Source organism: Poecilia latipinna, unplaced genomic scaffold, assembly GCF_001443285.1.
Source record: "Poecilia latipinna isolate Pla-1442-1.1 unplaced genomic scaffold, P_latipinna-1.0 Scaffold591, whole genome shotgun sequence".
Classification (NCBI taxonomy): Eukaryota; Metazoa; Chordata; class Actinopteri; order Cyprinodontiformes; family Poeciliidae; genus Poecilia; species Poecilia latipinna.
The window spans coordinates 183,878-210,185 of record NW_015113207.1 but is presented as its reverse complement, the minus strand read 5'-3'; the positions used below and the strand labels follow the sequence as shown (position 1 = coordinate 210,185).

At 38.8% G+C, this 26,308-nt stretch overlaps 3 protein-coding genes across 7 annotated transcripts in view; all 3 read right to left on the bottom strand.

The window, feature by feature from the left end:
* Window positions 1–862: 862 nt before the first annotated feature.
* LOC106953597 (solute carrier family 25 member 53) lies at window positions 863–4,369 on the bottom strand. The gene is made up of 2 exons (XM_015042482.1): window positions 4,293–4,369; window positions 863–2,705 (listed from the first exon to the last, which is right to left on the bottom strand). The coding sequence occupies exon 2, from the start codon at window positions 2,696–2,698 to the stop codon at window positions 1,823–1,825; it is 876 nt and encodes a 291-aa protein (XP_014897968.1). The 5' UTR covers window positions 2,699–2,705; window positions 4,293–4,369; the 3' UTR covers window positions 863–1,822.
* Window positions 4,370–5,883: 1,514 nt separating this feature from the next.
* On the bottom strand, window positions 5,884–10,526 carry prps1b (phosphoribosyl pyrophosphate synthetase 1B). 2 transcript variants are annotated; one of them, XM_015042480.1, is made up of 7 exons: window positions 10,203–10,526; window positions 9,627–9,816; window positions 8,860–8,958; window positions 8,100–8,224; window positions 7,809–7,982; window positions 7,122–7,281; window positions 5,884–6,998 (listed from the first exon to the last, which is right to left on the bottom strand). In XM_015042480.1, exons 1-7 carry the CDS (start codon window positions 10,322–10,324, stop codon window positions 6,906–6,908), a joined length of 963 nt encoding a protein of 320 aa, XP_014897966.1. In that variant the 5' UTR covers window positions 10,325–10,526; the 3' UTR covers window positions 5,884–6,905. The 2 variants fall into 2 exon arrangements, with proteins under 2 accessions (XP_014897966.1, XP_014897967.1); XM_015042481.1 differs by having other exon boundaries at window positions 9,633–9,816; window positions 10,203–10,525.
* A 1,877-nt stretch (window positions 10,527–12,403) lies between these two features.
* frmpd3 (FERM and PDZ domain containing 3) overlaps window positions 12,404–26,308 on the bottom strand; it is a 101,968-nt gene continuing 88,063 nt past the window's right edge. For 3 of the 4 annotated variants that reach the window (XM_015042475.1, XM_015042476.1, XM_015042477.1), the window contains 9 exons: window positions 24,489–24,620; window positions 23,361–23,480; window positions 22,681–22,817; window positions 22,073–22,199; window positions 21,617–21,706; window positions 21,238–21,417; window positions 20,263–20,398; window positions 18,722–19,606; window positions 12,404–18,179 (listed from right to left, as the gene is read on the bottom strand). In XM_015042475.1, coding sequence (XP_014897961.1) covers window positions 15,358–18,179; window positions 18,722–19,606; window positions 20,263–20,398; window positions 21,238–21,417; window positions 21,617–21,706; window positions 22,073–22,199; window positions 22,681–22,817; window positions 23,361–23,480; window positions 24,489–24,620 — 4,629 coding nt within the window. In that variant the 3' untranslated portion in view covers window positions 12,404–15,357. The remainder of the gene's footprint in view (window positions 18,180–18,721; window positions 19,607–20,262; window positions 20,399–21,237; window positions 21,418–21,616; window positions 21,707–22,072; window positions 22,200–22,680; window positions 22,818–23,360; window positions 23,481–24,488; window positions 24,621–26,308) is intronic. The other variant, XM_015042478.1, reaches the window with a different exon arrangement.

The window sequence follows — 26,308 nt, the reverse complement described above, 5'->3', positions numbered from 1 at the left end:
TGAGTGAAACAATGTAAATTTTTGTTGTCTGTTTCCATGTACATTTCTCTGTTTTTCCAGACTTAAAAAAAATTTGATTAGATTTTGAATTGTGAACATTTCTTGATTTAAAAAAAAAATTAAATACTTAATGGGGTGTCCTATTTTTCACAGAAATGTATAGCAACATATTTATGTCAGTCAGTGAAAAATGGCTGTTTTTTTTTTACACTATAAGTAATTATGTAGTTTTATCTGTATTTCTACATGAAAACTGTAAATAAGGACTAAAGATTTCTTTTAAAGGCCAACAGAGTTTATTATTCAAAAATCAGTTGAAAAACAACAACCAGATACAAAATGCATAAAAATTCCTAATCATTTAAGATTAATTTAAATTCACAATGCGGAAGACAATAAATAATTAAAAGGTCAAACTGACGCAGTTGGTTTACAACATTATGATTTACTGTTAACTTGGTTTTTTCTGGGTGCCTGTAAACCACGTCTTAAGCTGCTACCTACCTTATTTGACAAACCTCATAGCAACAACAACAACATTACTTACAGGACATATAGAAGTGTCTTGATATTGCACTGTATGTAACATTGTCTTAATTAATGTTCAGTCAACATGCATTTAAAGGCAAACTCTTTGCTTTTTGTTTGTTTTACATATAAAGTTAAGTGACTGCATGGTTATCTGATCACATTTGTTCAATAAAGACACCGGCTGTGTTCTCCAGCTAACCACTCTATTAGTAAAAATGCCAGACTATATCTTTAACAAATATGTAACAGCATTGCAATGAGCACAAATTCCCCTAAAAGTCAACAAGAACAAAGGCGTTTAAAAAAAACAAAAAAAACAAACAAAAAAAAAAAAACAGCACCATAATCTGCATAAGACTTGAGGAACATGAGAAATATTCACCAAAGCTTCTTGGCAGTAGTGACATTAGTTTGCAATGTTGGACACAACACAGGCAGCATGTTGTTTTCATCAAGGTAGATGTGCTACAATGATTTAAAGAGATCAGTCAGTATTTTTAAGTTAGGTTGTTATAAGCAGTTCACATTTAACATGGAGGAAATCATTTTCTTTGTATTTCATTCATAACAAATCAAGATTAATTGGTCCCAGAGGTTGGAGCCACGTTGGTCCAAGAATAAATCCAATTTTTAATGTTTTACAACTGAAATGACAAAAAAAAATGTTTTATGATGTTTCATCAACCATGTTTGCATTGGGTGGTTATATACAAAGAAACTGATGATTATTTAAACAGGAACTGGATGTAGAAGTTGGTGCTCCACCAATAAACAGATACTTTGAACAAGACATTTAGCATTGCCAGTCAGAATAACTGCAGAAAACTAAAGGAAGTGTAAAAAACAAAAAACAAACAAACAAACAAAAAAAACAGTAAAATTACATTCATTTCAATTGCAAGTGAATGTTGTTTCACTTGCAATCGGAATAACATTCACTATTAGACTTTCCTATCCATGAGTTACTTTGTTGAGAAATACTTTCAACATTTAATTCTCTGTACAAGTTGCACAAAGGAATCCCACTGCCTCCAACCTCAGTTTCCTGTGAAAACAATCATCAGTTTTCTTTCAAATAACGGCTCTAACACAGTCACAGGTCCCGGAGTAATTTTAACTGAGATCTGGAACACCTGAGTTTTACTCTGACGAATCAGAATTTCTTCTGTAAGAAAGGCCTAGACTTCAAAAACCTACTAAAACTTGACATAATCAGAAGAACAAAGCCTTTTATCATATTTGCACTTAATGAGAAGCAGGTTTTACGCAGAATAACTTTCAGCATCCACGTTTAGGAGGATCCTTTCTGTTGTCTGTCGTAAATAGCTGTGGTGATTCCCCACGTAACGCATGACCTCAGGATAACAAGGCTCCCTCCTCGATACAACGAAATCAAGCTGTGATTCCGAGATTTCCACAGCTGCCTCCAACATGCAGTGACACTCTTAACCTCTCCTCCCACCTGTGCTTGCATGTTTGCTACCAGCACAGACAGAGGGTACAGAGTCAAGCTGATTACCATCGAGGTCACCGTTCCCGAGACGAATGAGGAGACCAGGGGGGAGAGTCCCTGTCCCGCCACAACGGCACACACAGGCCCCTTCAGGCCAAAATACAGGGAGCTGCCGAAGGCGTTGCGGGCTGCGATGGGCAGGAAGGCTCTGTAATAGCCCTGGCTAATCCTTTCTACCTTCAACTTCATGAGAACACTCCTCAAGGACGGCAGATGCTTGTCATTGTGGCCATTCTGCAGCACATTCTGAACTCGCTCGAATGGAGTGAAGACCACGGCTTCCACAACACCTGCCCCAAATCCAGCCAGAGCAGGCAGGGCAGCGGCAGAGGTGGTGGTTGACGGTGAAAGATGACGGAGGAGTGTGTCCTGGAGGCCGAAGAGGAGCGTGCCGTTCAGGGTCCTCATCAGGAGCGGTGGGACCACGCCCCGATAGAGCTTGAGAGGGCCCTCTTTGTAGAGCTGTCCCACCGCCTGGTGCACCGGGGCGTTGTGGATCTGCTGACGGAAAATGGTCTTGTAGACGGGAAAGACAAAAACGGTGGGGAGCGTTGACAGCAAGCTGGAGGTTCCTCCGTGTAAGTAGCTTTGAAGGCGAATGATTGTGTTCTGAGAGCCTCCATCCTCTTGTTCGTGATCAGGGCTTCCTGCCATCCCAGAGCTTGGAAAATTAAATTTGCAAATCGTGTTAGTTAGTCTTGCACTGATACGAGACGAGCTCAGCAGAGAACACAATGTTTGTACATTGATTCTATAAAATAAAATCCAATATTAAAAAAAAACAACATAAAGAAGCAATTAGGACAAATTTTTTTGTCATCTCAAATAAACAATTTTATTAATTATTTAGACATTGTGTTTCCCTGGGTCAAAGATATTATTAAACATAGATGCCCATTTATTCCACTCACAGCCCATTAGACTGGACGAGATTAATTTTAGCACCACAAATTATGTAGCAAGGAGTGGCACCAAAGGGGTCAAGTCTCCATAACAAGGCTTTCATGCTGTCAATTGCCAATAAGTATAACAGGCATGCACTCAGCAGTGATGATTCTTACTTATCAGGAATAAAGACATTTGTAGGAATATACTACATTTATAAATTACTCTTTAGAAAAGATAAATAGTATTTCTCATTCTGGTATTTTTCCTGAAATACTAGAGTAAAGGCTTAAAAGCTTTGGAGCTGTCAGTCTGCTGTATTTTCCATGCACAAATGAAACTTGTATGGCTACAGCAGTAGTTTCCAATCCTGGTTTTCAGGCCCCTTGACCTCCATATGTTAGCTCACCTGGAACAGAGACACCTGATTCAAATGATTGTGTGATCTCCTCTGCATGTCATCTAATGCTGCTGAAGCCTGTTAATCACCCTGTCATTAAAGTTAGATGTGTGGCAGCAAGTCAGGAGACACATAAGTCATGAAGGAGAAGAGAAGCTTGAAGACCAGGTCTGGGAACAACTGGGTTAGAGAGAACAACTGGTTCTAGCCCAGCTTCCGCCTGAATTCACCCCTGGTGATGAGTGCCCCCCTTTCCTGTTTTTTTCAATTGATTCTGTTAGTTTTTAAATCAATCTAAACACTTATTTCAAAAAGTAAATGTCGTTAAAGGTAACGTACAATACAGAAACGTATTTAAAGATTCTGAAAAGAAAGAAAAGAAAAAAAAACCCATCACGTTAAGTTGCATGCCATGTGCATGTGTTGTGTTTTCTTGTTCAGTAGTCATCTTTAAAATGAATCACACTTCTTTTCGTTAGATAGCTGTGTTCACTTTATTGCTAACGTTCAGCCTTCGGTTAACTTCATCTCTATATCACTTGTTAGAACAGTGCTGCCTTTACACAAGAACTCACTCTCATTGCCCCCTGGTGGACAACAGCAGTACAACATGCACATGAACAAAGTGACAGGATATAGAACTTGTAGCTTTACCTTTCAAAGTAAATTAGAAAACATGAACGCATAACACAGAATAACTCAAAGACAAGTTAAGATGAGAACATATTCTAACAGCATGTCATGTGCATGAAACGAAACTCCTTTAATTTTTTTATGAACGCGCTTACAGTCGTCAGTCACACAAAAGATGGAAGTGGCTAAATGTGGTCTCAATTAAATCCTGCACCGTTTTTTTTGTTTTGTTTTTTTAATTAAGGCCGCACAAACGTCTGTTTCACTTCCAGTGGACGACACAATGGACGAATTTAATATTTCAGCATTTCAAAACAGAAGGAGACTTACCGTTTCTATATGAGGCGCGGCTTTAAAAATAACAGGATGCTTGAGGTTAATCCGCCGGTGTCTCGGAGCCGCCCACCTCGATTTACGGATTGGTTACGTCACCAATCAGTCAACTACATCATCGCGTAATTCGCCAGAGTGAGACACAAGATTTGTGTTAATCTAGACCTTTTTGCTTTAGACATTTTACGTAATAACGGTGCTGACAATCTATTAATGTAATCTAAACGATAAATCACCAGCAGCCTCGTTTGAGAGCTCTATAAAATAATGCCTATTGTATGGCAGGCCATTTAAGCATAAAATCGACTTCACCATACTTACACTCCACATGTCCGATGACTAGACATATTTATAATTTTTTAACGACACAAAATGCGTGTTTGAGTAATTTCTCCTAACATAATTACATTCTGACTAGTATAAATTATGTCAGGTTTAGTTGCAGTCCAATAGTCTTCAGTTTAAGATTTACAATGAATTACTGACTATCTGTGAATTATATATAAATTAAATTATGACTAAAGAAAACTTGAGATATCTCCTTTTTATTCTGACTAGTCACAATTCTAATTAGAGATATCTTAGATTTGGCTAGTGGAAATTAAATTGCAGATATATTAAAAGCAAAATAATGACTTGGTAAAACTTACTTAGAGATACATATATCAAAAATAGATTTTTGATAATCCATCATTTTCAGATTGGGAATGGGTTGACAGAGCAGCTTTTCAAACTCGTTTTAAGTGCAATGAGTATAATGTGTTTGTCGGAAAAGAATGCATAGAAAATTCTTTGCAGATTTTAAGGTTCAGGAAGTTTGCATTCTCTCCATATTCCAAACTAATGAGTTCTTTCTACATTGTGTGGCATTGTCTGACAGTTTTGTGCACACCTAAGATTCTGCAGGCAGCTGTTTGTACTGCTCATACGCAGGGAGGCTTATGCACAATTTCTTCATTCAGATATCTAAAAATTTAATTTTGACTACCAAGTATGAGATATCTTGAATTGTGACTACAGAATGTAGGTGACGCTTCTAATGATGTCATTTGTGATAACTTGAAAGGCATCTCGACTCATTAAAATCTATTGTTTAGATAATAGTTATGCTTCTGCAATGAAGATTAATAGTTTCACTTCCTGCATGTCTGTCTGAAGAACGTTACCAAAGAAGAAAAAAACGGGTTTTCATTTTTGCACATGCAAGCACAAACTAAGAGAAAAAAAGCATTTTGTTAGAAAATAGACTTGGATAATCAGAGAAAGCCTTCTGAACTTGCCAGACCTGCATGAAGCTCCTGTGTTTGGAGTATAAACATACTTTCCACAATGAATGCAGGCAAGAGCTCACTCCATCTATTTTTTTTCATCCCAACCATGAATTTACAAAGCTTTTAACTCAAAAGCCTAATACACTTTTTCTTCATGTTTGCAAATCTGCACTGACAGAACAGTACAAACGTTTGCGGCTGTTACGCAAGAAAACCAGAAAAATCTCAGCTGGTTTGAAAACTTTTGCAATGTGATGCAACGTAAGCTCCATCTCTCAACAGTGACTGACTTAGCATAAAAGAAACCAGAGATTTAGTTTTGGCATATTCAAATTTATTGAGAATGCATCGCTCAAACACTTGGTGCATTCCTTTTTTTCTACTGTAAAAGAACACAAAAACTTGAGTTTTGCACATTAATGACAACTTTTTTTTTCCTTCCAGATGTACAAAACAAAACAAAAACACAAAAATAGCAGGTGAAGATTTCTGAAGGAAGCTCCAGCCCGCAGAGACCCCAAGCTAAAAACCTTCTTTATCTTCATTTTAGACTCCAAATAAAAGATTAAAAATGAAACTTTGGAGACACTGGGCATTCCCCACTCAATGAGGGCACCTCAAGAGTTGAAAGAAACCTCCTAAAAAGATCTCATTTTCAGCCTGCTAAGACACCTGAAAACGGTTCATCAGTGAGAAAACTAAAAGCAAAGGGAGAAGAAAAGGGAGAGTAGTAGAAGACTTGGAGGGGAATTCAATTTCATTTCAGACTTTTGAGGCACTCTTGGTTGAGTGGAGCTTCAGTGGCACTGTAAACTAGTTAAATGCACATTCAAATGGAGTAACTGTAATCCTTTCAAGCAACAGAGAAACTACACCCGTTCATTGTAACAGAAAGCACAATGTAACAGCTTTATATAACAGACGCTTCTCCTGAGCACTGGAACCTGCCGGGGATATTTATAGAAGCTCTTTGACAACAAAGTGACACGACGATCAGGAGAAAACCATGAGTTAAATGCACTGAGAGAAACACAAAGTTCACAGTGGATAAATACTTCATTTACCCATACACATAAATAAGCCTGTCTAAAACTGGTAGCTTGCGCTTGCGTCGGCTCCCTGAACATCAAGGGGTGCCACTTAAAGGGTGGAGGGTGGCGAGTGAAGCGGGCGGACAGTGGGGGTGGGGGGGGTTGCATTAGTAACAGACATGACGGCTGATTCATTCATTGGTTGTTGTCAGCGTCGTTAATTAGCAGAACAGCTCTGTTAATGGTAGTGTTTGGGGGCATTCCCTCTTCTCGTATTTGGTATTAACTGAGCACAGATGACGGCGTTGCTACAGGGGGACGTGGCTGAAAAGGTAAGACACGGATTCCCCGTTGTGAGTTCTGCGAATGGCCTCTGCTAGAATCATGGAGATGTCTATCACCTGGAGGAAGAAAAGAAACGTATTGCCAGAGCTGGATTGCAAAAAACTGTCCATCTAACTCAAGTGTCTGAATCACAAAATAAAATCCCCTTGCGCTGTCTTTTTTTTTTTTTAATCTCAAACCTGTATTTTGGGGCAATGCTTCATCTTCTCCTCTTGAGGGATTGTGTTGGTGACGACAACGGCTTCAAAACAGGCGTTGTTGATGCGTGAAATGGCTGGACCAGAAAAGATGCCGTGGGTCAGGATGGCATAAACCTTTGTGGCACCAGCAGAGATGAGTCTAGAGTGAAAGAAAGAGCACAGGGCATTGCTGAAAACAAATGCAGTTCTCCCTGAGCTTAATTAACAAAGGCCTAGGCCTCCTGTAGGGCTGCACACTTTCTTCAGGGTCCCTCCACATTTTTTTCATGTCAAAATGTCAGTTTATCTAATTAGACACAATTTTTTTAATGTATTTTAAAGGATAATTACAAAACTGCACTGTAGGAGGGATGGATGGAAGATATGAATGACAGAAAGAAAAGATGGATGACAGTAGAACACAGAATAGACAAAGAAATGAACAGTTGAAGAGATGGATGGATGAATAGACAAAACAAAAGACAAAACTTGCATCCATCCATCCTTATGGATGGATGGATGCAAGTTTTAGAGCATGTTACACCTAATAAAATCAGGAAACAAATATTTTTTTTAATATCCTATTTTCATTTTCCATACATATACAGACCTGGAAAATTATCCCAGAGTATATTGCAGACTAAATAAGAGCAAGGTTTACTTAAAAAGCAATGTGATGCAGCTTACTTATCAGCAGCATGGCAGATTGTCCCACAGGTGTCAGCCATGTCATCCACCAGAATCGCAACGCGATCCCTCACATCTCCGACAAGGACCATACGGTCGACCTCGTTTGCCTTTTTCCTCTCCTTGTGAATTAGAGCAAAATCCACATTCAACCTGTCCGCAATCGAGGTGACCCTGCAGAGGGAGGACACAGAGTTCACAAGCTGAAGGTAATCACTTCAAATGGTTTGTTAGGGCTTTTTTTTTTTCTGTCAAAAAAAAATAAATACACTGAAGCTAAACCTGGCATACCTCTTAGCTCCTCCTGCATCAGGTGACACAATGATGCAATTTTTCCATTCAAGGATATTCTCCTTGATCCATTTCAAGACAGCTGGCTCTGCGTACAAGTTATCCACAGGGATATCAAAGAATCCCTGGAAAAAGATAAATAAACACTCTGGTCAGTTCTCATGGATTTACTTCTCACTCTGCTGACAACTATGCAAATTCAAATTCAAATTCATATGCAAAATTTGATTTGCATATGTGCAACGTGTGCCAAGCCAAAAGGTACCATCAGTACCCTTAAGACTGTTTATGGAAAATGTCTCATTTAAGTGTGTTTTCTGGCATGACTACAGAGACAAAAAAAACTTTATCAATCAAATTTTGAACAGATTTTACGCTACGTTAAGAAATATGTGCTCTGTATCACCATGACCATCGGAGTCAAACAGAAAAGACAGGACAAGTGAAGATCTTCACCTGACACCAAGTCGTTATAGTTTCTAACTAAAATGAAGCCATGTTACACTGTTTATTTTACTTCGAAGTAAAACTGGGCAGAAGTCAACAAAAACGCCCTCATAAAGCAGGCTAGGATAGAAGTGGCGTGAGAACCTGCTGTTTAGCGGCAACTGGAAGTAAAACTAGCTGTGCCACGTTTACTGCTAAAATAAAAGAGAAAAAAAGCAAGACACAAACAGGTACAGAAAGTCAAAACAAAAACAGCTAAAAGACTGAATAAAATCCAGTTAGACTAGCCATGTTTCAAGCTCGTGTAACCCACCTGTATCTGTGAGGCATGCAAGTCCATTGTGATGATATGGTCTGCGCCCGACACAGACAACATATTGGCCACCAGCTTGGCAGAGATAGGAGCCCGGCTCTGCGATGAAAACAGATCTCCTCAGTCACATGGAATAAAAAAAAATCTAGCAGGCATGGCTCATTTCTAAAAATAAGGCTCAGCACTAGGCTTCAGTCGTACCAGTAAAAGGATGAAATTGATAAAAGACTACACTAAATGCAGGAAAATGATACTTACATAATGTTAATAAGTAAGTATTACTTACTTTTTAAGTAAGTAATACTTACTTACTTTTTAAGTAAGTAATACTTACTTACCTAATAAGTAAGTAATTAAGCACTTACTTACTCAAGTTCTTATTCATAATCCATCATCAGCTTACAAACCGAAATAAACTGTTGAACTACATCACTTGATTTGATGAATACTTAAAATTGATTCACTCTATAATTTAATAAAAATAAATTCACTTTTTGATTATGTTCAAATTAAGTGACATGCGTGCGTACATGCACTATGCATTCCACTCATGCGATGTGATTTAAAGGCTGAAATAATAGTGAACATGAACAAATGAAAGAAAGCGGGAACTAAGCAGTGCAATCTGAAGGAGCTGATAAAATCAGGCAAAACTGAAAGTAAATGCGCCTCAAGGGCTGACTGCAGGTGGACATGTCTGTGGGCTTCTTGTCATGATTCTGGGTGGCAAATGGCATGACAGAAGTAAGTAGACAAATATCCCTCACCCCCACCTTGTCCTTCTTGTCCTGGCGCGCATAAGGAAAGCAGGGGATGACAGCAGAGACCCTGGAGGCTGAGGCAATCTTGCAGGCATTGATCATAATCAGCAGCTCCATCAAATTGTCATTGATCTCCCCACAGCCACTTTGGACAATGTAAACGTCTTCCCCTCGGACGCTCTCCCCGATCTCCACGCTACCAGAGGAAGAGAAGTGAGTAAACAAACAGCACTTTGAGCCAAGCAAGCAGGACTTATGAAACAGAATAAACAATGGCTTGTGTCCCCATGTGGTCTGGCCTTATCAACGGTCACAGTGACGATAAGACAAGAATGAAGACTCATGTGACACTACTCTTTTGGTTTTTAAGTGGATTAAACTGTTTGAATGCTGGGGGTCTTCACACTTGTCCATTAGACAAGTTATTGTGAGTTCTGAAGCATGCGTGGACTACAAGTTCCTGAAAACACTGCGCGGCAATTTTCACCGTGACACCGCTTCTCATAAACAGCTAACAAACCGCTAGGTTACGACATTTAATCATAATTACCATTTCTAACGCAACATTGAAAAAAAGCTTACCATGTTTCTTGGTTGCTAAATTTCTTGGTGACAACCTTTCCCAGTTCAAGACCGAGACGATCGGCTATTTTCTGAGAAAGATCCGGATGGGAGCTGCCGCTAAAAATCTTAATATTCGGCATTTTGTTGCGTCGCTTGGGTCGTCGTTCGACACCGGGCGGGCTGCGGCAGCGAGAAGCTCTTCGAGTCAGGGGCAACAATTACAAAAATATCAACAGTTGATAAGCTACTCTTTACCGAGCCGTGCAGAGTTTCCCTACCTATCCTCCATTATGTCCCACACCTCGCGCGTGCAGCTCATTGTCGAAGGGGGCGCGCACGCTGCTTTCGCTTACGCTGTGCCGCGATTACGTCATCCTGGACAAGGAAACTGAAAAGGGTGTCGTGCGCGAGCGAGGTCACTGAAAGCTGTTGACTGAGGAAACAAATGAAAAATACGAGAAATCCTGTCAGAATGCAGCTGTTATGGATTAAACTATTCTTATTTTTATTTTATTTATTTATTTACTTAAATCCTATGCGGTATTTTTTAAAATAATTTGTAAGATCCACAGAATTAAAAGTCATGATTTTAACATTGTTATTAAAGTATGCTGAAAATTGCCCTTTTTGATCCGCTTTTTATAAACCGATCTATAAAACTGGTGTTTCTTTCAATGGCCTGGCACACCCCTCTGTGCTCTGTTTCTAAATACAGCTCAGGAATCTGGGGACTGGCTTGGTGTTTCCATATCTACACTGTAACCTTTTGGGGTTGAAGTAAATTTGTTTTTATCAAGCTGATGCCTATTAAACTACAAAATATACATAAAATAATAAACTGATGTGTTTTGTGCAGTGCCCTGCAGAAATATTAAAACAGTTTGACTTTTTCTCAAATAGTCATATTATTACAACAAAATTCAGTGCGTTTCATTTAAATTTTATGTGACTGACTCAATATAAAGTAGTGCAGAACTGTGGAATGGAAGAAAAAGACACATGAGAAAGTGTGTGTGCATTTGTTTTATGCTCCCTTTTTATGGCCATACCACAAGATAAAATATAGGCAATCCCCTACTTATTCCTAGTTAATAATCTGCATGTGATTTATCTAAATATTAAATGCTGTTCTGTGAAGGCCTTAGAGGTCAGAAGCAGCAAAGAGGGCCATAGTAATCCTGGAGCAATTGCACAGATCCATAGCTAAGGTGGGAGTATCCTTTGACAGGACAATTAGTTTCCTTGCAGCTCATAGATCCAGGCTGGAATGAATAAAGCAAGCTAACATTAAACAAATGAAGTGAAACAAAAAGTTACAACTTTAAGACTATTAAAAATTTGTGAATGATAATTTAAATCCTGGTACGTGATATGTGTAAGGACGAACACAAATTAACACATGGCCTACAAAGGGTGGCAATGGTGCAACATTTTATTGGACATTATAATACTAGGAGAGGGCGTACAAATCTTATCCTGTCTGTATCATGTTGACCTTCTGTGGATTAGAGATAAAAAAAAATAAAAATAAAAATACAAACCTGTGCACCAATATACTTAATTTAAAAATGATTGACGGTGTGTTTTATAATTATCTCATTATAGAAAACATGGTAAAAGCCCTATGTTAATATTGACATTCAGGCATGTGATGATGTAAGCCTCTGACAGCCACTGCGAAGGCATTTTATTTAAAAATTGTATGTGAACATTTATCATCTTTATAGTCATTAAAGTTTTGATTTATTAGGTAATTTCTTCTCTATCTTTGTGTTACACTAAGGTTTTAATTAAAATTAAAATTTTATATGTATGTTTTTTAACATCAACATTTCTTTTGTGAATTATACTTAAAAGTTACAACAATAGAAAAACCTTGATAGAGTTCCAATACAATGCACTGAGAGTTGTTGATTAGGAACACCTGGTTACTGTTACTAGGTACTTTTTCTCACATCACCTCAAGAAAGAGGTTAGGATGCTTAAAAGCTGGTTTTGAAAATTTAAGCAATAAAACCAACAACACAATATACAAACATTACTACCAGCTTGTGATTGAACATATTAATTTACACTTTTAAGTCAACATCACTTTTTGCCCAAGGGAAACGAGGTATGTTTCTTTGTGTCAATCTTTCATTTGTTAAAGGTTGCGCCAACACAAATTGCATGTTAAATTGAACTTCGCTCATTCAATGGCATTTCCAAATTCTTTGAAATAGTTTATATAATATTCTTTATTGCTCTTAAAACATGAAGTAACTTTGTACACAGACAAAAGACCACAGTGTCGACAAGATCATTGACAGTGAATTAAGACAGGAATGAGTAAGTGTACAAAAGAAAAACAAAAGACCAAGTCATGGTGGTCATCATTATGTGAATGAAACACAGACTGATCAACTGAGTGCAGCGCTGGTCATTTCACTCCTTCGCCAATTTGTACTTTTTTGTCAACCTTTTGGGTGTGAAAAGGAGCTATCTAGAGACTATTATGTAGCCTCTAGAGTCTAGAGGCTACATAACAGCTGTGCATCAATACATACTGTCCTTGGGGTCTTTATGACAACCAATAGTTTAAAATAACCTAATCTTAACTACAATTAACCTACTATAAGAAAATCTTGTGACTCAAACATTTATGAGCAGATGAAAGTAATTTTGCTTTGACTAAAGATCTTCATTGGACAATCTTCAAAAAGTCAACTGGCCCAAACTGGGACCACAATCACGTTAAATGGAAACAGGGTAGTTTATAAATATATATAAAACATATTATTTGTAATTTAAAGTTTCTCATATTTTTAGTAATATTTTATGATTATTTGTTTCCATGCATAAATAAAATAATGACTCATCGGGAGAAATGTTTGGATACACAGTAGTGTACCTAAAGACAGGAGGCACAAATTGGATGCACAATTTGGAGAAGGAACAAATTGATCTGAGGTCCATTTAGCAAAGCAACAGAAACAATGGTAAACACAGAAAATGTTTCTTGTAATGCTGAAATGTTCTCAGGCTGATGAGGAAACATTGTCTGATATTTTCTTGTTTATAAAAATAAACATGTCCCATGCTTTGTACTGATATTCTTCAAAATATAGGATTTTGCCATTAGTCTCTATGTTACATTTACACTACAAATAATTACCTCACAGACATGTCCTATTTACAAAATAGTGAAGGGCTCGGATAAATCTTAATATTACAAGTAATGATTTAAAAGTATGTCTTATTCTCTCAAATATTTTATCACATCATTTACATCTGCCGTGTAAAATTATACATTCCCATACGGGATACCACTTGCAAAATGTGAACATGGTTCCTCTTTCAGTTTTGTCTGTTTTTCCCATTTTAAAAAAATCTGTACATTATCATCACCTCCAGCTCCAACATGTGTCCCTGAAGGTTGCAAGGGATAAAAAAATATGCACAGTGAGAAAAAGAACATTACATAACTGTTATGAAAATGCAACATTAGCAGCAAAGAAAAAACTGTTAAAAGAGAGTGCCGACAGAAAGTAGTGTCTTATAAAGCCAAATTTCATTCCAGGATTGACCAGTTAATTTCAATTAATAAATATGTGGTGAAAATTTTTATTTGCTGTATGATATAAATTATTTGTCTATTATTTTTAATCATATTACCCTTAGACTTACCTTTCCACCAGATTGACATGCAGTTTATGGTAATAAGTTTCTTGAATCTTTTCGAAATAATCATTTAACCTTCTCTTTTCATTTTTACTGGTGCAGAAGAAATGGCACCAATAATTTGGTTTTATCGTACTTTCTTTTAACAGTCTCCATGATACATTATAGGCCAGCACAGGCATAAAGATAATTTTCAGCAATGCGCAGAGGATCTGACACAAAGAAAGATTTCAGACAGGAAATGGTGTGTTAGTTTTATTAAAATACATAGAAAACTACTTTGTGTGTTTAAATATTTGCTAGATTGCACAATGTGTAACAGCACATAGAAAGCAGATTTTATTATTATAATATCTTAAAATATTAATAAAAGTTAAAGAGTATCTTGAAACAGGTCAGCTTTAGCATTAAGGAGATGAACTGTTGTAATGTTGACTCAAGTAAAGTTTTCAGCAGCAGGATGAAACAAAAACACACATATGTAAACATTAAAGGTTACATTTAACTCCGAAAATCATTTTGAGGTTGTGCAAAATCCTAGTCACAGGCTTACTCACTTGCTAGTAAAGGTATTTATTAATGTCATTTACAATCAGTGAGATGCAAGTGAGTCATAAATCGATAAAGGTGTAAAGTACACAGTTCGTGTTACAAATTATACCGTGGTAAAGTCTTTTCTACAGCCGAGTGATGTAATTGCACTCATTACTGTACAGTGGATAAAACTGTGACTTGGGTCTCTGCTACATTGTCTGCTTCTGAACATTTTTGTGTTTCATACCTGCTTTTTTGTAAAGACAGAAAGGGGGCCCCAGGTAGTCAATATAATCTATTTTATACTTTTTGTTCATTGTTTTTGCAGTTTCCAACTCATTTGCCTGCATTTTGGTCTGTACATTGTATGTCACACATTGCCAGCACAGCCAACAGAGATCATGTTTGCATTACAACAGGTAAGAAATTCCACAAACACATCACCACCTAACCAACCAACCCTTTGGACTATTCGGTTTACAGAAGTCGCTACGTGACAAGATCTCTGAACTATTTTAGTCCAACGCTTACATATACTTCTGATGTATTGTTAATTTTATAACTATATTACTTTAGTATATTTTAAATAAATTTATAATTAATTTTCTTCACCAATTTTATAATATTTGCTGTATAGACACAACTAAAATATACATAATATGTATATAAAATATTTTACTATACATATATTTATATATGTGTCTCTATATATACAGTATATATATATTTCATCTTGCGAATGTTCATATGAGGTGATTAGCCCTGTATCACCCAGCCTGCTGTAGAGTTCTTGCTCCATTGTGCATTAGTTTGGTGTATCTCTGTTTTCAAAACAAGGCTACCTCAGGGCCTGTAAACATGGGATGAAAGAGTTGCATTGTAATTGAATGATTAATTGCAGATTTAGTAAAAATTGTAAAAGCTAAATAAATAATGAATTTGGCTAAAGTAGCCACCCATGTTCCTGCCAGGTTCATTCCTACTGTGCAGGCAGACTTTTGATGGGTCGTGTAAGTGAGCTCATGTTATTGGTGTTGGAGCAAATCTGAGGGCTCACTGTCTTTGTTGGCAAACTACTTGAGTGTCCCATGGACTCTTCCGCCGCACGGAGAAGTAAAGTGTAGTTGATAGCAACTTCCTCGACTTTCCTCAACAGCTGTAGCCTTTGGGCGTCTGAGCGGACTCCTCTGACCAATTTGATGAAGGTCTGAGTTAGTTCGCATAACACCTGGAAGCTATCTGAAACAACAGCAAGCATTCGTGTTGGGCTTTTCTCGACACTTGCCACTCGTCGACACGATGCCCTGAACTCTTTGAACCGCACTGCCAGTTCCTGTTTGTACTCTGTTATCCGTGAAGACTGAAGACGAGCTTCGCCGTCAGCCTGTGGGCTGTTGGCACACTGTCGAAGGATAGCTAGCAACTCATTAGCATCCAGCTGAGCATTTAGAAAACCGTCAGGTAAACTGAAACTTTTCCCTTGCAGAGCCTGTACTCGTGCGAGGCTCCCTTCCAGTGTGCCACAGGTTCTTAGGTCAATGTCTTGTGTCTGTGGTTCCTCTTCCTCTTCCTCTTCCTCCTCTTCTTCCCCACTGCAGTCCTCTGCATTTAAGACCTGGAGTGTTTTGCTTACAACAGGAAATGTGCGCGAGTCCATCTCCATTCCTGGAAGGACCTGTAGAGGTATGGAATATGAGAGTTCATCTTTCTCACTGCTTTCATCTGCGGCTTCGCACTTCCTATAACAGAAACAAAATGAGCAGCATTTGTCTTTGTCATCACTGTCTTCACTGGGCAATGTAAGCAAAACCTCCCCAGTTCCTTCTTTAGTGTCACGTAGCAGTTCCTCTCCTTGAATGAAAAAGACACCCCTTTTCCCTTTACCCTCTGCCTGATGAGACTGAGTATGAATTGGCTCTATAGGAGTGGGGAGCCTTAATCCTGTGGCCCTCACTCTTTCCATTTCTTTCTCCAGACTTTTGGGTTTTGGTTTCACTTCAGCGTACACAGGTGTGTTCAAACTATTGTCTAGCTCTCCAATGCTGTATCGTCTCTGAAGCTTTTTGTATTGTGGAGCTCCCGTGCAGTCGGTTCGAGAAGTACAGGTGGGCAAGCAAGAGCTCTGGTCTCCCCTTGGCTCTCTTGACTCAAGACTGGTAGATCGTATTCTTGTGGTTTTGATCTCTAAAGTTTGAGGTCTCCTTGTAGCACCTTGGGTTTGAGGAGTTTGGGGAACAGCTGGAGGGGTCTTTGAGATATTTCTCTCTCTGCCTCGATTTTTTGTCTCTGTGGTGGTGCCAACTGGTGTGTCAGGTAGTCGCATACCCCTGCACATTCGTTTACAGTCACAACTGCGTCGCTGCTCCCTGGATATGCCTGGAGCTTTAAGGACAGGACTGGTACGGAGTTGGCAGGCACAAGGAGTGCCTGATGGCACAGGAGAGGATCCTTGGGGTATAAATTCCCCTTGTGACGACTTGGGCTTCAGCAATTCCTCTAAAAACTCTAGCTCATACTGCCGAACCTTTTGCAACTGTGCTCTTCGTTCATCTGTCTCTTTTCTCATTCTTGCAGGAAATGTTGCTGAAAGAAGGTTTCTAAAGCTCAAAAAAGGAGCATTGCGCTGTGACTTCTTGTCACTGCCCTGCTTCTTTGAGTCTCTAGCTGGAAGAGTGGAAACTTTTTCCACATTGGGACTCGGTGTTGTGAGATCATCTAAAATAGGTAAGGATTTCACAGTGGATTTCTGATTCTGTGATTCTGAGTGGGATTGTACTTGGGCACCCTCAGTCTTGTTTTCAGATGTTTCCTTCCTTTCTACCTTTACAGGCAAATGAGGGGATGACTTACTTTGTATTTGAGGGCTTGCCTTTGCCAAAGTAGGGTCAGCTCCTACTCTTGTTGCATTTTCTTTATTATTTGCCAGTTGGAGGCCTTTGGCTCGAAGACGCTCGTCATCTGTGGGGGAGGATGACTGAAACACTATCATCTTTTGGACCTGTGGGTCTTTTAGCCTTAGTTGAGGTGTGGGTTCCTGTTGCACAGGGCATGTGCAGAAAAGATCGTCCACCGGCAGAAGTTCTGCAGAGCTTGAAGGCTTCATGGTCTCACTGGAGGCAGTCTTGGCTTCTTGGCACATATTAGTAGAGGAGATCTTGACAGAAACACTTGTGTCCACAGGCAAAATTTTAGGTAAGGCTTTGTGTATTGGGTCTATAGCAAGAGGTGCTGCTGTCTTAATCTTCGCACCATCAGACAGATTTTGAGATTGGGTTATTTCTGAAGAGTTTGATATGGTCTGATCAGCATTGACTTGAATTGTCAGTGGCGGATTAACTTTCTTAGGTTCTTCTGATTTCTTGGAATCAGGCTCAATTGTGTTTGCTTTGACAGATTCAGATATTGCTTTTAATTCTACTTTCTGTTCGGTCTGAGAAGTGTCTTGAGTGCCACCTTGTTCTGTCACAACCCTAAGTATTGTTGAATCTTGGCCAGGGCTTACTTTAAAGGGAACAGTCTTACTCAGGATTACTTGCTTGGGTGGGCAACCAGCACGAATCTGACCCACAGTAAAAGCCCCAGTCCCTATGGTCTTTGCAGTGCAGCCAGGGATTGCCATGGGGAAGTCACGGCGGCAGAGAATACGCTCCTTGTTGATATGGTGAGCTAGGAGATACGCCTGGTTCTGGTTTTGCTTCATTGCCGACACCATCTCAGAAACATCTGTCAATTCAGAGGAGTTGGTCTCATGACCTGAATCCAGTGATGACTCAGGTGTAATGGCAGCTAAGACAATCAACCCTGAGGACGACACCAACAAAGCACAGTTAGAATAATCAAAGAACAAATATCTGCACAGACGTATATGGATGTGGGTCACAAATGGAATAAATGACTGAAGTAACTATCTTTGACCAGTTGTTCTACACTAAATTTATATACCTTGTGCAGGATTTTTTTTCATAGGATAAGCATTACAGTTTTGCATGCAGATTAAAATTTTTCTTTAATTTGGAAATATTGTAGCTTTGCTACTTATAAAAAATAATCCTGATAAGTGATCTTAAACATGTTTTCTTTCTTTTGTGGTCTCATTGTGACATACAATGTTTGATGAATATCTTGTTTGCTTATATAAAGCTTATCTTTTCGTAAAAATACTCTGGAACATTTTGAGTTTTAGCTATAATTTTGGAGTAGAAAAAATAGATAACTACAAATGCTCTATGCATATAGGAAACAGTACATCAGTAATACCATGCATTGCTAATTTGGTATCTGTCTGATCAGGAAAATGATGCTGTAAGTGAAATGTGAGCAGTAGTATGACTGAGGCTGTTGACCTGCAGTCTGTGTTGGTTGTTGAGGATGATGTGGGTAGTCTTCTGAGGCTGCCAAAGCCTCAAGCGCCTGTAAGGTGGACACCAGAGCATCGTCAAGCTCCTGGGCATGGTCTCGAACTGTTCTTGTGGTCACATTATCAATCAGTGTCACAGGCACGTCTTCTTTAGCTTGTGCCTGCTTTCCTGTAGCAATCTCAATATTAATGCTAGTTCGGGCCTTCTTTGCTCTTTTCGGATCATCCTCGTCAGAACTGTTATCCCTGAAGCCAGGTGGTGGGGCAGCAATGGCAGGCGGTGGTGGTTGCAACTTTTCACCTCCACCATCTGCCTCCTCCTCTTCTTCATTGCCAGGAGGTGGGAGGGCCATGAGGTCTACCGCCCCGACATCTCGAGAGGCACAAGCACTGGAGCAATGTCTCCCCGAGCTCCCGCTGCTGTTTGCTGCAGCTGAATGACCCTCGGCCTTTAGCCTGGCTTTGCAGGAATCACAGAAGTACCGTGACGTTTTCTTTGACTGACCCATTGTTTGGGCCCTCACTCGAAATCCTGTCTTCTCTACAGCTGGGCTTTCTAAAGCCCCAACTATTTCCTCTGTAGTCTCCTGTGTGGGATCTGATTTGGTACGAGGTCGACCAGGTGGCACATGAGAAATAAAGTTCTCGTTAATGTCGAGCTCGGTCTCTGGGTGCACTTGGAGCTCCTGGAACTGTTGCTGCTCTCTAAGGTGAATGTGACACAAGCCTAGATGTTGAGGTTCTGCAGGAACCACGGGTCTTGAAATTCCTGACTCTCTGTGGGAACTTTCCCTCTCCTCCCCTCGCCGCCCTCCACTTTGCAATCCAGCTGCCCCAGCTCGCGGATGGGGATGGTGGGAACTTCTGTAATCTAAGGATAGAATGGTCAGAGCAGTGGAGAGTTTGAGGTGTGAAGAACTAGTTGGGATAGAGAAGATCCAGATGGATAAGCAAAGGCAACAGCTGGTGGTCAGATGGGGGTTATTTACTTCAGAAATGAATGTTAAAGGCTGAAAATTGCCTGAGGTTGGAGGGTTAGATTCTGATGTAATGCAATGATAAGATGGTAAGAACCTTCTTAGATGTAGACTACAAACTGATGCAGCAGATGGCTGAAGATCTGTTCATGACTGAACGCTAAAAGTTTATCATTACAGCAAAAAGCAGATTTCATGTTACTCTGTTTTGGGAAAGCAAAATGGCATTCCAGTCCAATGAGTTAGAATGAAGATGAAAGAAGAGACAGCAGAGGGCGCCATGAGATGGGGGGAAAACCAGGTTGTTAAAATGACTTCATTCAGTGAAAAAGCAGTGTTCATCAGTCTCCACGTAGACTTGATATATAATGCAGATAATTACAGACAGTATCTAATGCAGACCTATAAATCTAGTTTTTAAAAATTTCAACACTTAAAAAAAATGTTTTCTTGATTTCCATTTACATGCTTGATTAATCTTTGCTTAAAATACTTACCGAATATATGTATTTGATAAATATTGCTTGCATAAAACTATTATTATATTTACCTGGCTTGGTCAGCTGAGACTGACCAAAGTTACGGATGTAGATGCTTCGTTTGGGGTCTACAAATAGCTTATAGTAGCCAGAAATGAGGCACGCAAAGTTACTGGCATCAGGCCATTCCATGAGTAAAACCAGAGGCTGCAAGATTGTAGAAGAGATAGAAATATAGATGGATTATTTTACAATAGTCTGTTCAAATAAAGTTACAAAGATCCAGAGCTATGGTTCTCAAACTGCAAGCAATCTTTAGGGACCCTTAGTATTTTGTTTGGTAATTACTTATTGTATACTTAATCATTAAAACTGCTGAGTAGTTCAAGTACTTTGGTACATTAGAAATATAAATAAACATAGAAGTGCTATATCAAACACAACCAATCATAAACCACTGTGATTTGCAAAGTGATTTTCTAACTACAACTAGCAATAAAAGCTACTTGGAGTTAGCTGTCTGTGTTTCTCTACACTTTGTACTTTAAAAATTGTAGCTACATGTTCACAAATGTATTGTGTAAAGTCCAGTATGCCTTACAAAATTTATATGAGAAAAAAATTCTAAAAGAATCAGAAGAGAATAATTTTCCTTGCTGCCATCACTAAATTATAGATGGACAGTGGCAATTTTAAAAGAGGTTTGAAGAACCTTTTGTTTCCTCACTTGGAATTTTGACTTCTAGATACCATAGGTACCTTATTGTTATTTCAAACTTCAAACTTTTGGAGTTAAGGTTACCTTGTTGTATCCTTCATGCACTTCCACCTAATTGGCTATTTTGTTAGTTTTTTTTTTACTCGGACACAACAATTAAGTCCTGCTGTACTACTTTCTTCCAAAAATGTTGGTACTTGCTGTAAGACATTTGAGAATCACTGCCCTAGAGCAATTGTTCGTAAACTCTTGTGTTATTACTGTGTGAAAACACATTTTTAAAAAGATTTTGTTTTCGTGTAGATGCTCATAGGTTACTCTGTATTACCTTGGCCTCATGAATTGATACTTCAACACGAGCTACTCCTTGACTCTCTCTATAAAGCTGGATCTTGGAAATCCTACTGAACTCAGCCAGAACGGTTGTGAGATTGTTCTTGAGATCAATAACATGACTGATTCCATGTCGAGGCCCCACTAGTAGTGTTGTGGCAGACTGCTTTTCGTCCTAAAACAAAGATAAAATAACAAGTTGTCACATATTCCGTCACTGGAATACCTCCTTAACATTTTTTACATATTTTTATATACACTGTACAGGTCTGAATAAAAGATTTGAAGGCTTCAAAATATTTTAAATAAGGATCTATTGAGCAAGGGAGTAATTTGTTTGTATTCTTAAATGCAAATATTCAAACATATATTACCAATCCCACTGTGTGAAAGAGTATTCCACCAAAAGGAGGAAGATCGTTGAGTATTCGCATGTACTGCAGCTTTCCCTGGAGTGGCGGAACCTGCCAGCATAGTGATAATTAGAAAAAGCTCATCTGTCAAAGTAAAATGCTCCTACTATAAATCCTAAATGCTCTAGGGGGCGCTGTTGAGACACTTTTCTGGATAATAAGACTCTTATGCAACTGGTATATGTGCAGGCCTGAAGAGCATGCCCAAACGGCTTGCAATCTAGCAGTCATAGCCACGTAAGCAAAAAAAAAACAAAAAAAAAAACTTTATTTCCTGCAAAGAATCAGTGATGCATTGAGAAATTATGTTGATTGCAATCAAGTGTGTGTAAGCTTGGCATTTTTCAATTTTAAGTAGCAGAATTGTTACAATCAATGCAAAAAAGTTTTTTTGTTTTTTTTTTCTAACAGAGTCACCTTGTTTCCTGATGGTGGTGGATGTTGGTATGTCTTCAGCAGCTGAGACAAAGATTTACACACATTTTTCTCCTTCACCGTGGGAAGGAGAGTGAGTGGAAGAAAAGGCTCCAGTCCCCACTCTTTTCTGTGACCAAGACAAGAGAGCAAAAACACGGCAGCTTTCAATACACAAAGGAGAAAATATTGTACAAGACAGACAGTACATCTGAAAGGACAAAAAACAAAAAAATTTTCTTTCATTCCACAGGAAGGCACAGTGAGGGTAAGTAACATTCTCCTCAATCCCTGGTTTCATTTTGTAATCTGAAGTCTATTACAAGCACAGCGAATCTGATCTGCTACTGTGGATATGATAGCACTAACTAATTACTTGCTAAGTTAAGGTTTGGAATAATAAATGGGGGAATTTAGTGAGATGTAATTTCACAAAGCAATGGATTTTGTGATGGATAACTACCTAGGGAAAATGGTCCTTGAATAATGAGAACTTTTAATACTTCTTAGAACGAATTATTATTCATTTAGACAGTGAATGAGCAGACTTTACTGTGGGGCTCATTGATATGCAGCACAGAGGCATTAACGGAGTCTTTTCATGGACTTACTCAACATGTTTGAGAGAGATCTTCTGATTAGGCCTCGCAGAGGACACAGTGATGTAGATGTGGAGCGCAGCCAGTCGTAACGTGACGTCAGATTTCCAGTCCATGCTGAAGCGCTCCTTGATAACGTCATTGCGACTCTGTGAGAACATAAATTTCTCTTCAGGAACTAGAATCCTCTCCATTTGAGCTTGGATTGAAATGTTATAAAGAACTTCGGGATTCCTCTTTATAATTAAAAAAATATTTTTTTGAACTCAGTCTGTCGGGGTTTATGAACCAGAGTCAGGTGGTAGAAAACTCTCAACATTTTCTTATTGATAAAAAAATATATATTGTGAATGATATTAGCAAACAGTTGCTGCATATCCTTGATACAAAATTTGTGAACTGTCCCTTTAATTAATTGCCTTTAAAGTATTTAAAAAAGAGCACACAACAAAACCTACATGTTTAAAACCTTATGCATATTCTTATAATTATCTTCTTTTATCTCTGTCTCCAACATCATTCAAATGTAGCAAAGGTATACATAATCCAATAGCAAACTTAAAAAAAAAAAAAAAAGGAGGAACTTAAAAGCTTTGACTCCCACGTGGCTCCCACTGCACATCAAAGAGACAACAGTCCAACAGCGCCACGAGACTGTGCTGCTTAAATCCCCCAATAATCCAGCATTTTACCTGTATATAGAGGTACTCAAATGCAGCAGGGTCTCTTCTTAACAGGTCTGCAGGGTCCTTGGGGAAGAAGCACACACGGAACAGACACTTCATCCCCTGGAAATAGGTTCTGTGCACCACCTGGGGAAACAGGGCTCCATCAGCTAGATAACAGCAACATCTTTAGTCACATAACACTGGATCATGGTTTTTTTAAGTGGGCCTGTTTTCTGAATGCAGTGTTTATCTTTGCAAGGTCACAGTGGGGTATTTCTGTGCTAGGTTTCTAATAAATCACCCAGCTGCACAGGAAAGTAAAGTCATGAATTAAACAGTGAAACGCGCTTATGACTGGGATTATGACACACCGACACAAAGGAGTCCATATTTGTGAAGGGGAAGAAAGTGCCTTCTTGTAAATTTCTTTTTACAAATAAAAATCTAAAATTCCTCCATAAGTCAATACTTTGTGAAACACATTTGCTGTAGCCTAACAAGTTTTCTTCCAGTATTATCTTGTATTCAGATCCATTTGTCTTCCTTTAAACTCTGTGACTCCCTAAGAAACACATCCCAGAGATGACGGACGATGGGTGACAGTGGCTCAGGGGGTAGGGCTTTGGTTGCTGGTCCAATTCCCTGCTCTGTCTGCCTCAGTCATTGTGGTCCATGGAGCAATGACTGACTGGTTGGTGGTGGTTAGAAAGCCTGGTGACACTAATTGAACAGCAGCCTCAGCCCAGAGCAGCTGCAGCTACAGAATAGTTTGCCACCATCACTGTATGAATGGGTGAATGACTGACTGCAGTGTAAAGTAGTTTGGAGTCCTTGGTCTTGTCAAAGCATCCTACGTTTACCATAAAGCTGCCACCACAATGCTTCACAGTGAAAATGGTGTTTTATTTATTTATTTATTTATTTATTTATTTATATAAAACACAGGAATAGTTATTCCCGTTACTTTTCTTTTTTTAATCTTATTTTATTATTAGTTTCTCTCGGTGCTTGTCTGTATGACCTGCTTGGCTTGTGAATTTTGTCCAGCAATTACGGTTGAGTGTCTCCCGTTGCTTTTGCCAATGCCTTCAAGCTGCTTGGTTCAAACTGTCTTTGCACACATCTGGCCAGTCCAGATTACTGGAATCTTACATGTGTCAGTGGCTGATTCTCCTGCAGCAGATGCAACCTCTGATTCTGGTCCAGCCCACCTGCCTCCAGCACCAAAGCAAAGTGCTCAATGTAGCGCAATGAGAGGCGGTCCTGCAGGGAGGAGATCACGTCCTGGAAGGAAACAGATGGAAGTAGAATGCATTTTCAAGAGGAAATCACATTTGCGCCACAACAGAAATGGATTGATCCGTGGCAACCATTTTCACCTGAAATCCTTCCACGTTCGCCGCAATTTCAGATGCAGTTTGTCAAACTGATATCCCTTCAAGGAGCGTTTACTGTCTTACTTCTTTATTCTGTTATGCAGGTTTTGCTTTGAGCAATAGAAAGCTTTTATGAAATTTCATTATTCCACATTTTGAGCAGATGTATTTCAAGGAAATAATGTTCAAAGCAAAAAAACGTGCTCTTTTTTTGCAGATCAGTATCTGTGAACGATGCAGAGATTTTCTCAGAGAGCACTATCTAATAGAAAACTCATTGCTTATCATATCTGCAGAGAAATTGTCTCAGGTGTCTAATAGGAAACTCTGTGCTTACCATATCTGGGAGTGGGCTTTGCCTGAGGAAAGAGTTTTTGAACTTCTGTGTGCTCGCCATATTTAAGTCAAATTGACTGTGAAAAGGATTTTATAATTGTGTTTTGTCACTGTAATCTGCCTGTGAATGTCAAGAGAGCAAAAGAAAGGTCGCGTTAGAACAGGTTTCTAACGCGGGTTTCTAATCCTTTCAAGGATTTTTGAAAGGAATTGACAAACTCGGTTTGTTTTAAATGATGCTAAAAAATAGACAGACAATCAAGTGAAAGTCTCGCAAGTTGTCGAAACCCTAAAATGGGCAGACAACTAGTTTTCCTGCGGTGCCACTGATTCAATCTGTGGCAGCGCAATATTGATCTGAGTTTTTTATTTTTTTATTATTATGCTGAAGTTCCATTTAATTAGACTGACAGGAGAGCGCATCATCCATCTTTCCTTAAAAGTGCCCCTTTGTGACTCCCCCGCGCTTCATGAGCATGGCGAGGGATACGAGAAATCTAATAGAGCGCATTTAATAAGTCTAATACAAGATGTCAAGTTCATGTTAGAGGCTGGAACAGAAATAAATACGACCTCTGGCGTACAAAGATAATGTCCCAATTCCCAACCTTAATGTTAATATTTGTATTTTATGTTAGGAGGATGAAGAAAGTTGTTTTAATTGGCTTTTTTGTTTTTTAAACAATTAAACAGTTTGTAATTGACAGGACTCAAGAATGAGAAAAACTCCCAATATTGCATTTAATGACTCCTTGCATAAAAACTGCAAGACAGATGCTGATGAATTATATTTCACAGAACTCTATATCTATACAAATTCATTTATGATATAAAAGTATAAATAAATAAATAATTAAATTAGGCTGCTTGGTAAAACCACAGTAATCAATTTTTTATTTTTTTATTTTTTTGGTCAAAATGAGTGATGTCGCCGGAGGCTGTAAATGAAACCTTGATGTACAGCTTCTCTTATGCTTTCATTCATATTTTTTTGCTACCCTCCTTAATCTTCATCTCCTTACACAGATGCTCCATCAGATTTATGTCCAAACTTTGACAAAACGCAACTTGGAAACAGCGTGTTGGTAGAAACTGCTTCGCATCTATCCCCCCGGGGTACGAATGATTTTTGTCTAATCTGTACAGATCCCCTCTCAAGCCTGTTTCTGTCTAACTGGCACCTAAAACCAAGAAAGCCAAGAAAGTGAACCAAATGAAACTGAAGACCCTCTTTTTCTGAAATACGTCACTATATTCACT

Bases quoted from the DNA above. Each gene is read 5' to 3' on its own strand.
- LOC106953597 (XM_015042482.1), bottom strand. From the start codon at position 2,698: ATGGCAGGAAGCCCTGATCACGAACAAGAGGATGGAGGCTCTCAGAAC.
- prps1b (XM_015042480.1), bottom strand. From the start codon at position 10,324: ATGCCGAATATTAAGATTTTTAGCGGCAGCTCCCATCCGGATCTTTCT. The intron at 8,959-9,626 runs GTGAGGGATATT...TTTTCATCGCAG, and splicing joins ACAAGAAGGACAAGGTGGGG to AGCCGGGCTCCTATCTCTGC. The intron at 7,282-7,808 runs GTAAGCTGCATC...CTTTCACTCTAG, and splicing joins ATCTGCCATGCTGCTGATAA to ACTCATCTCTGCTGGTGCCA.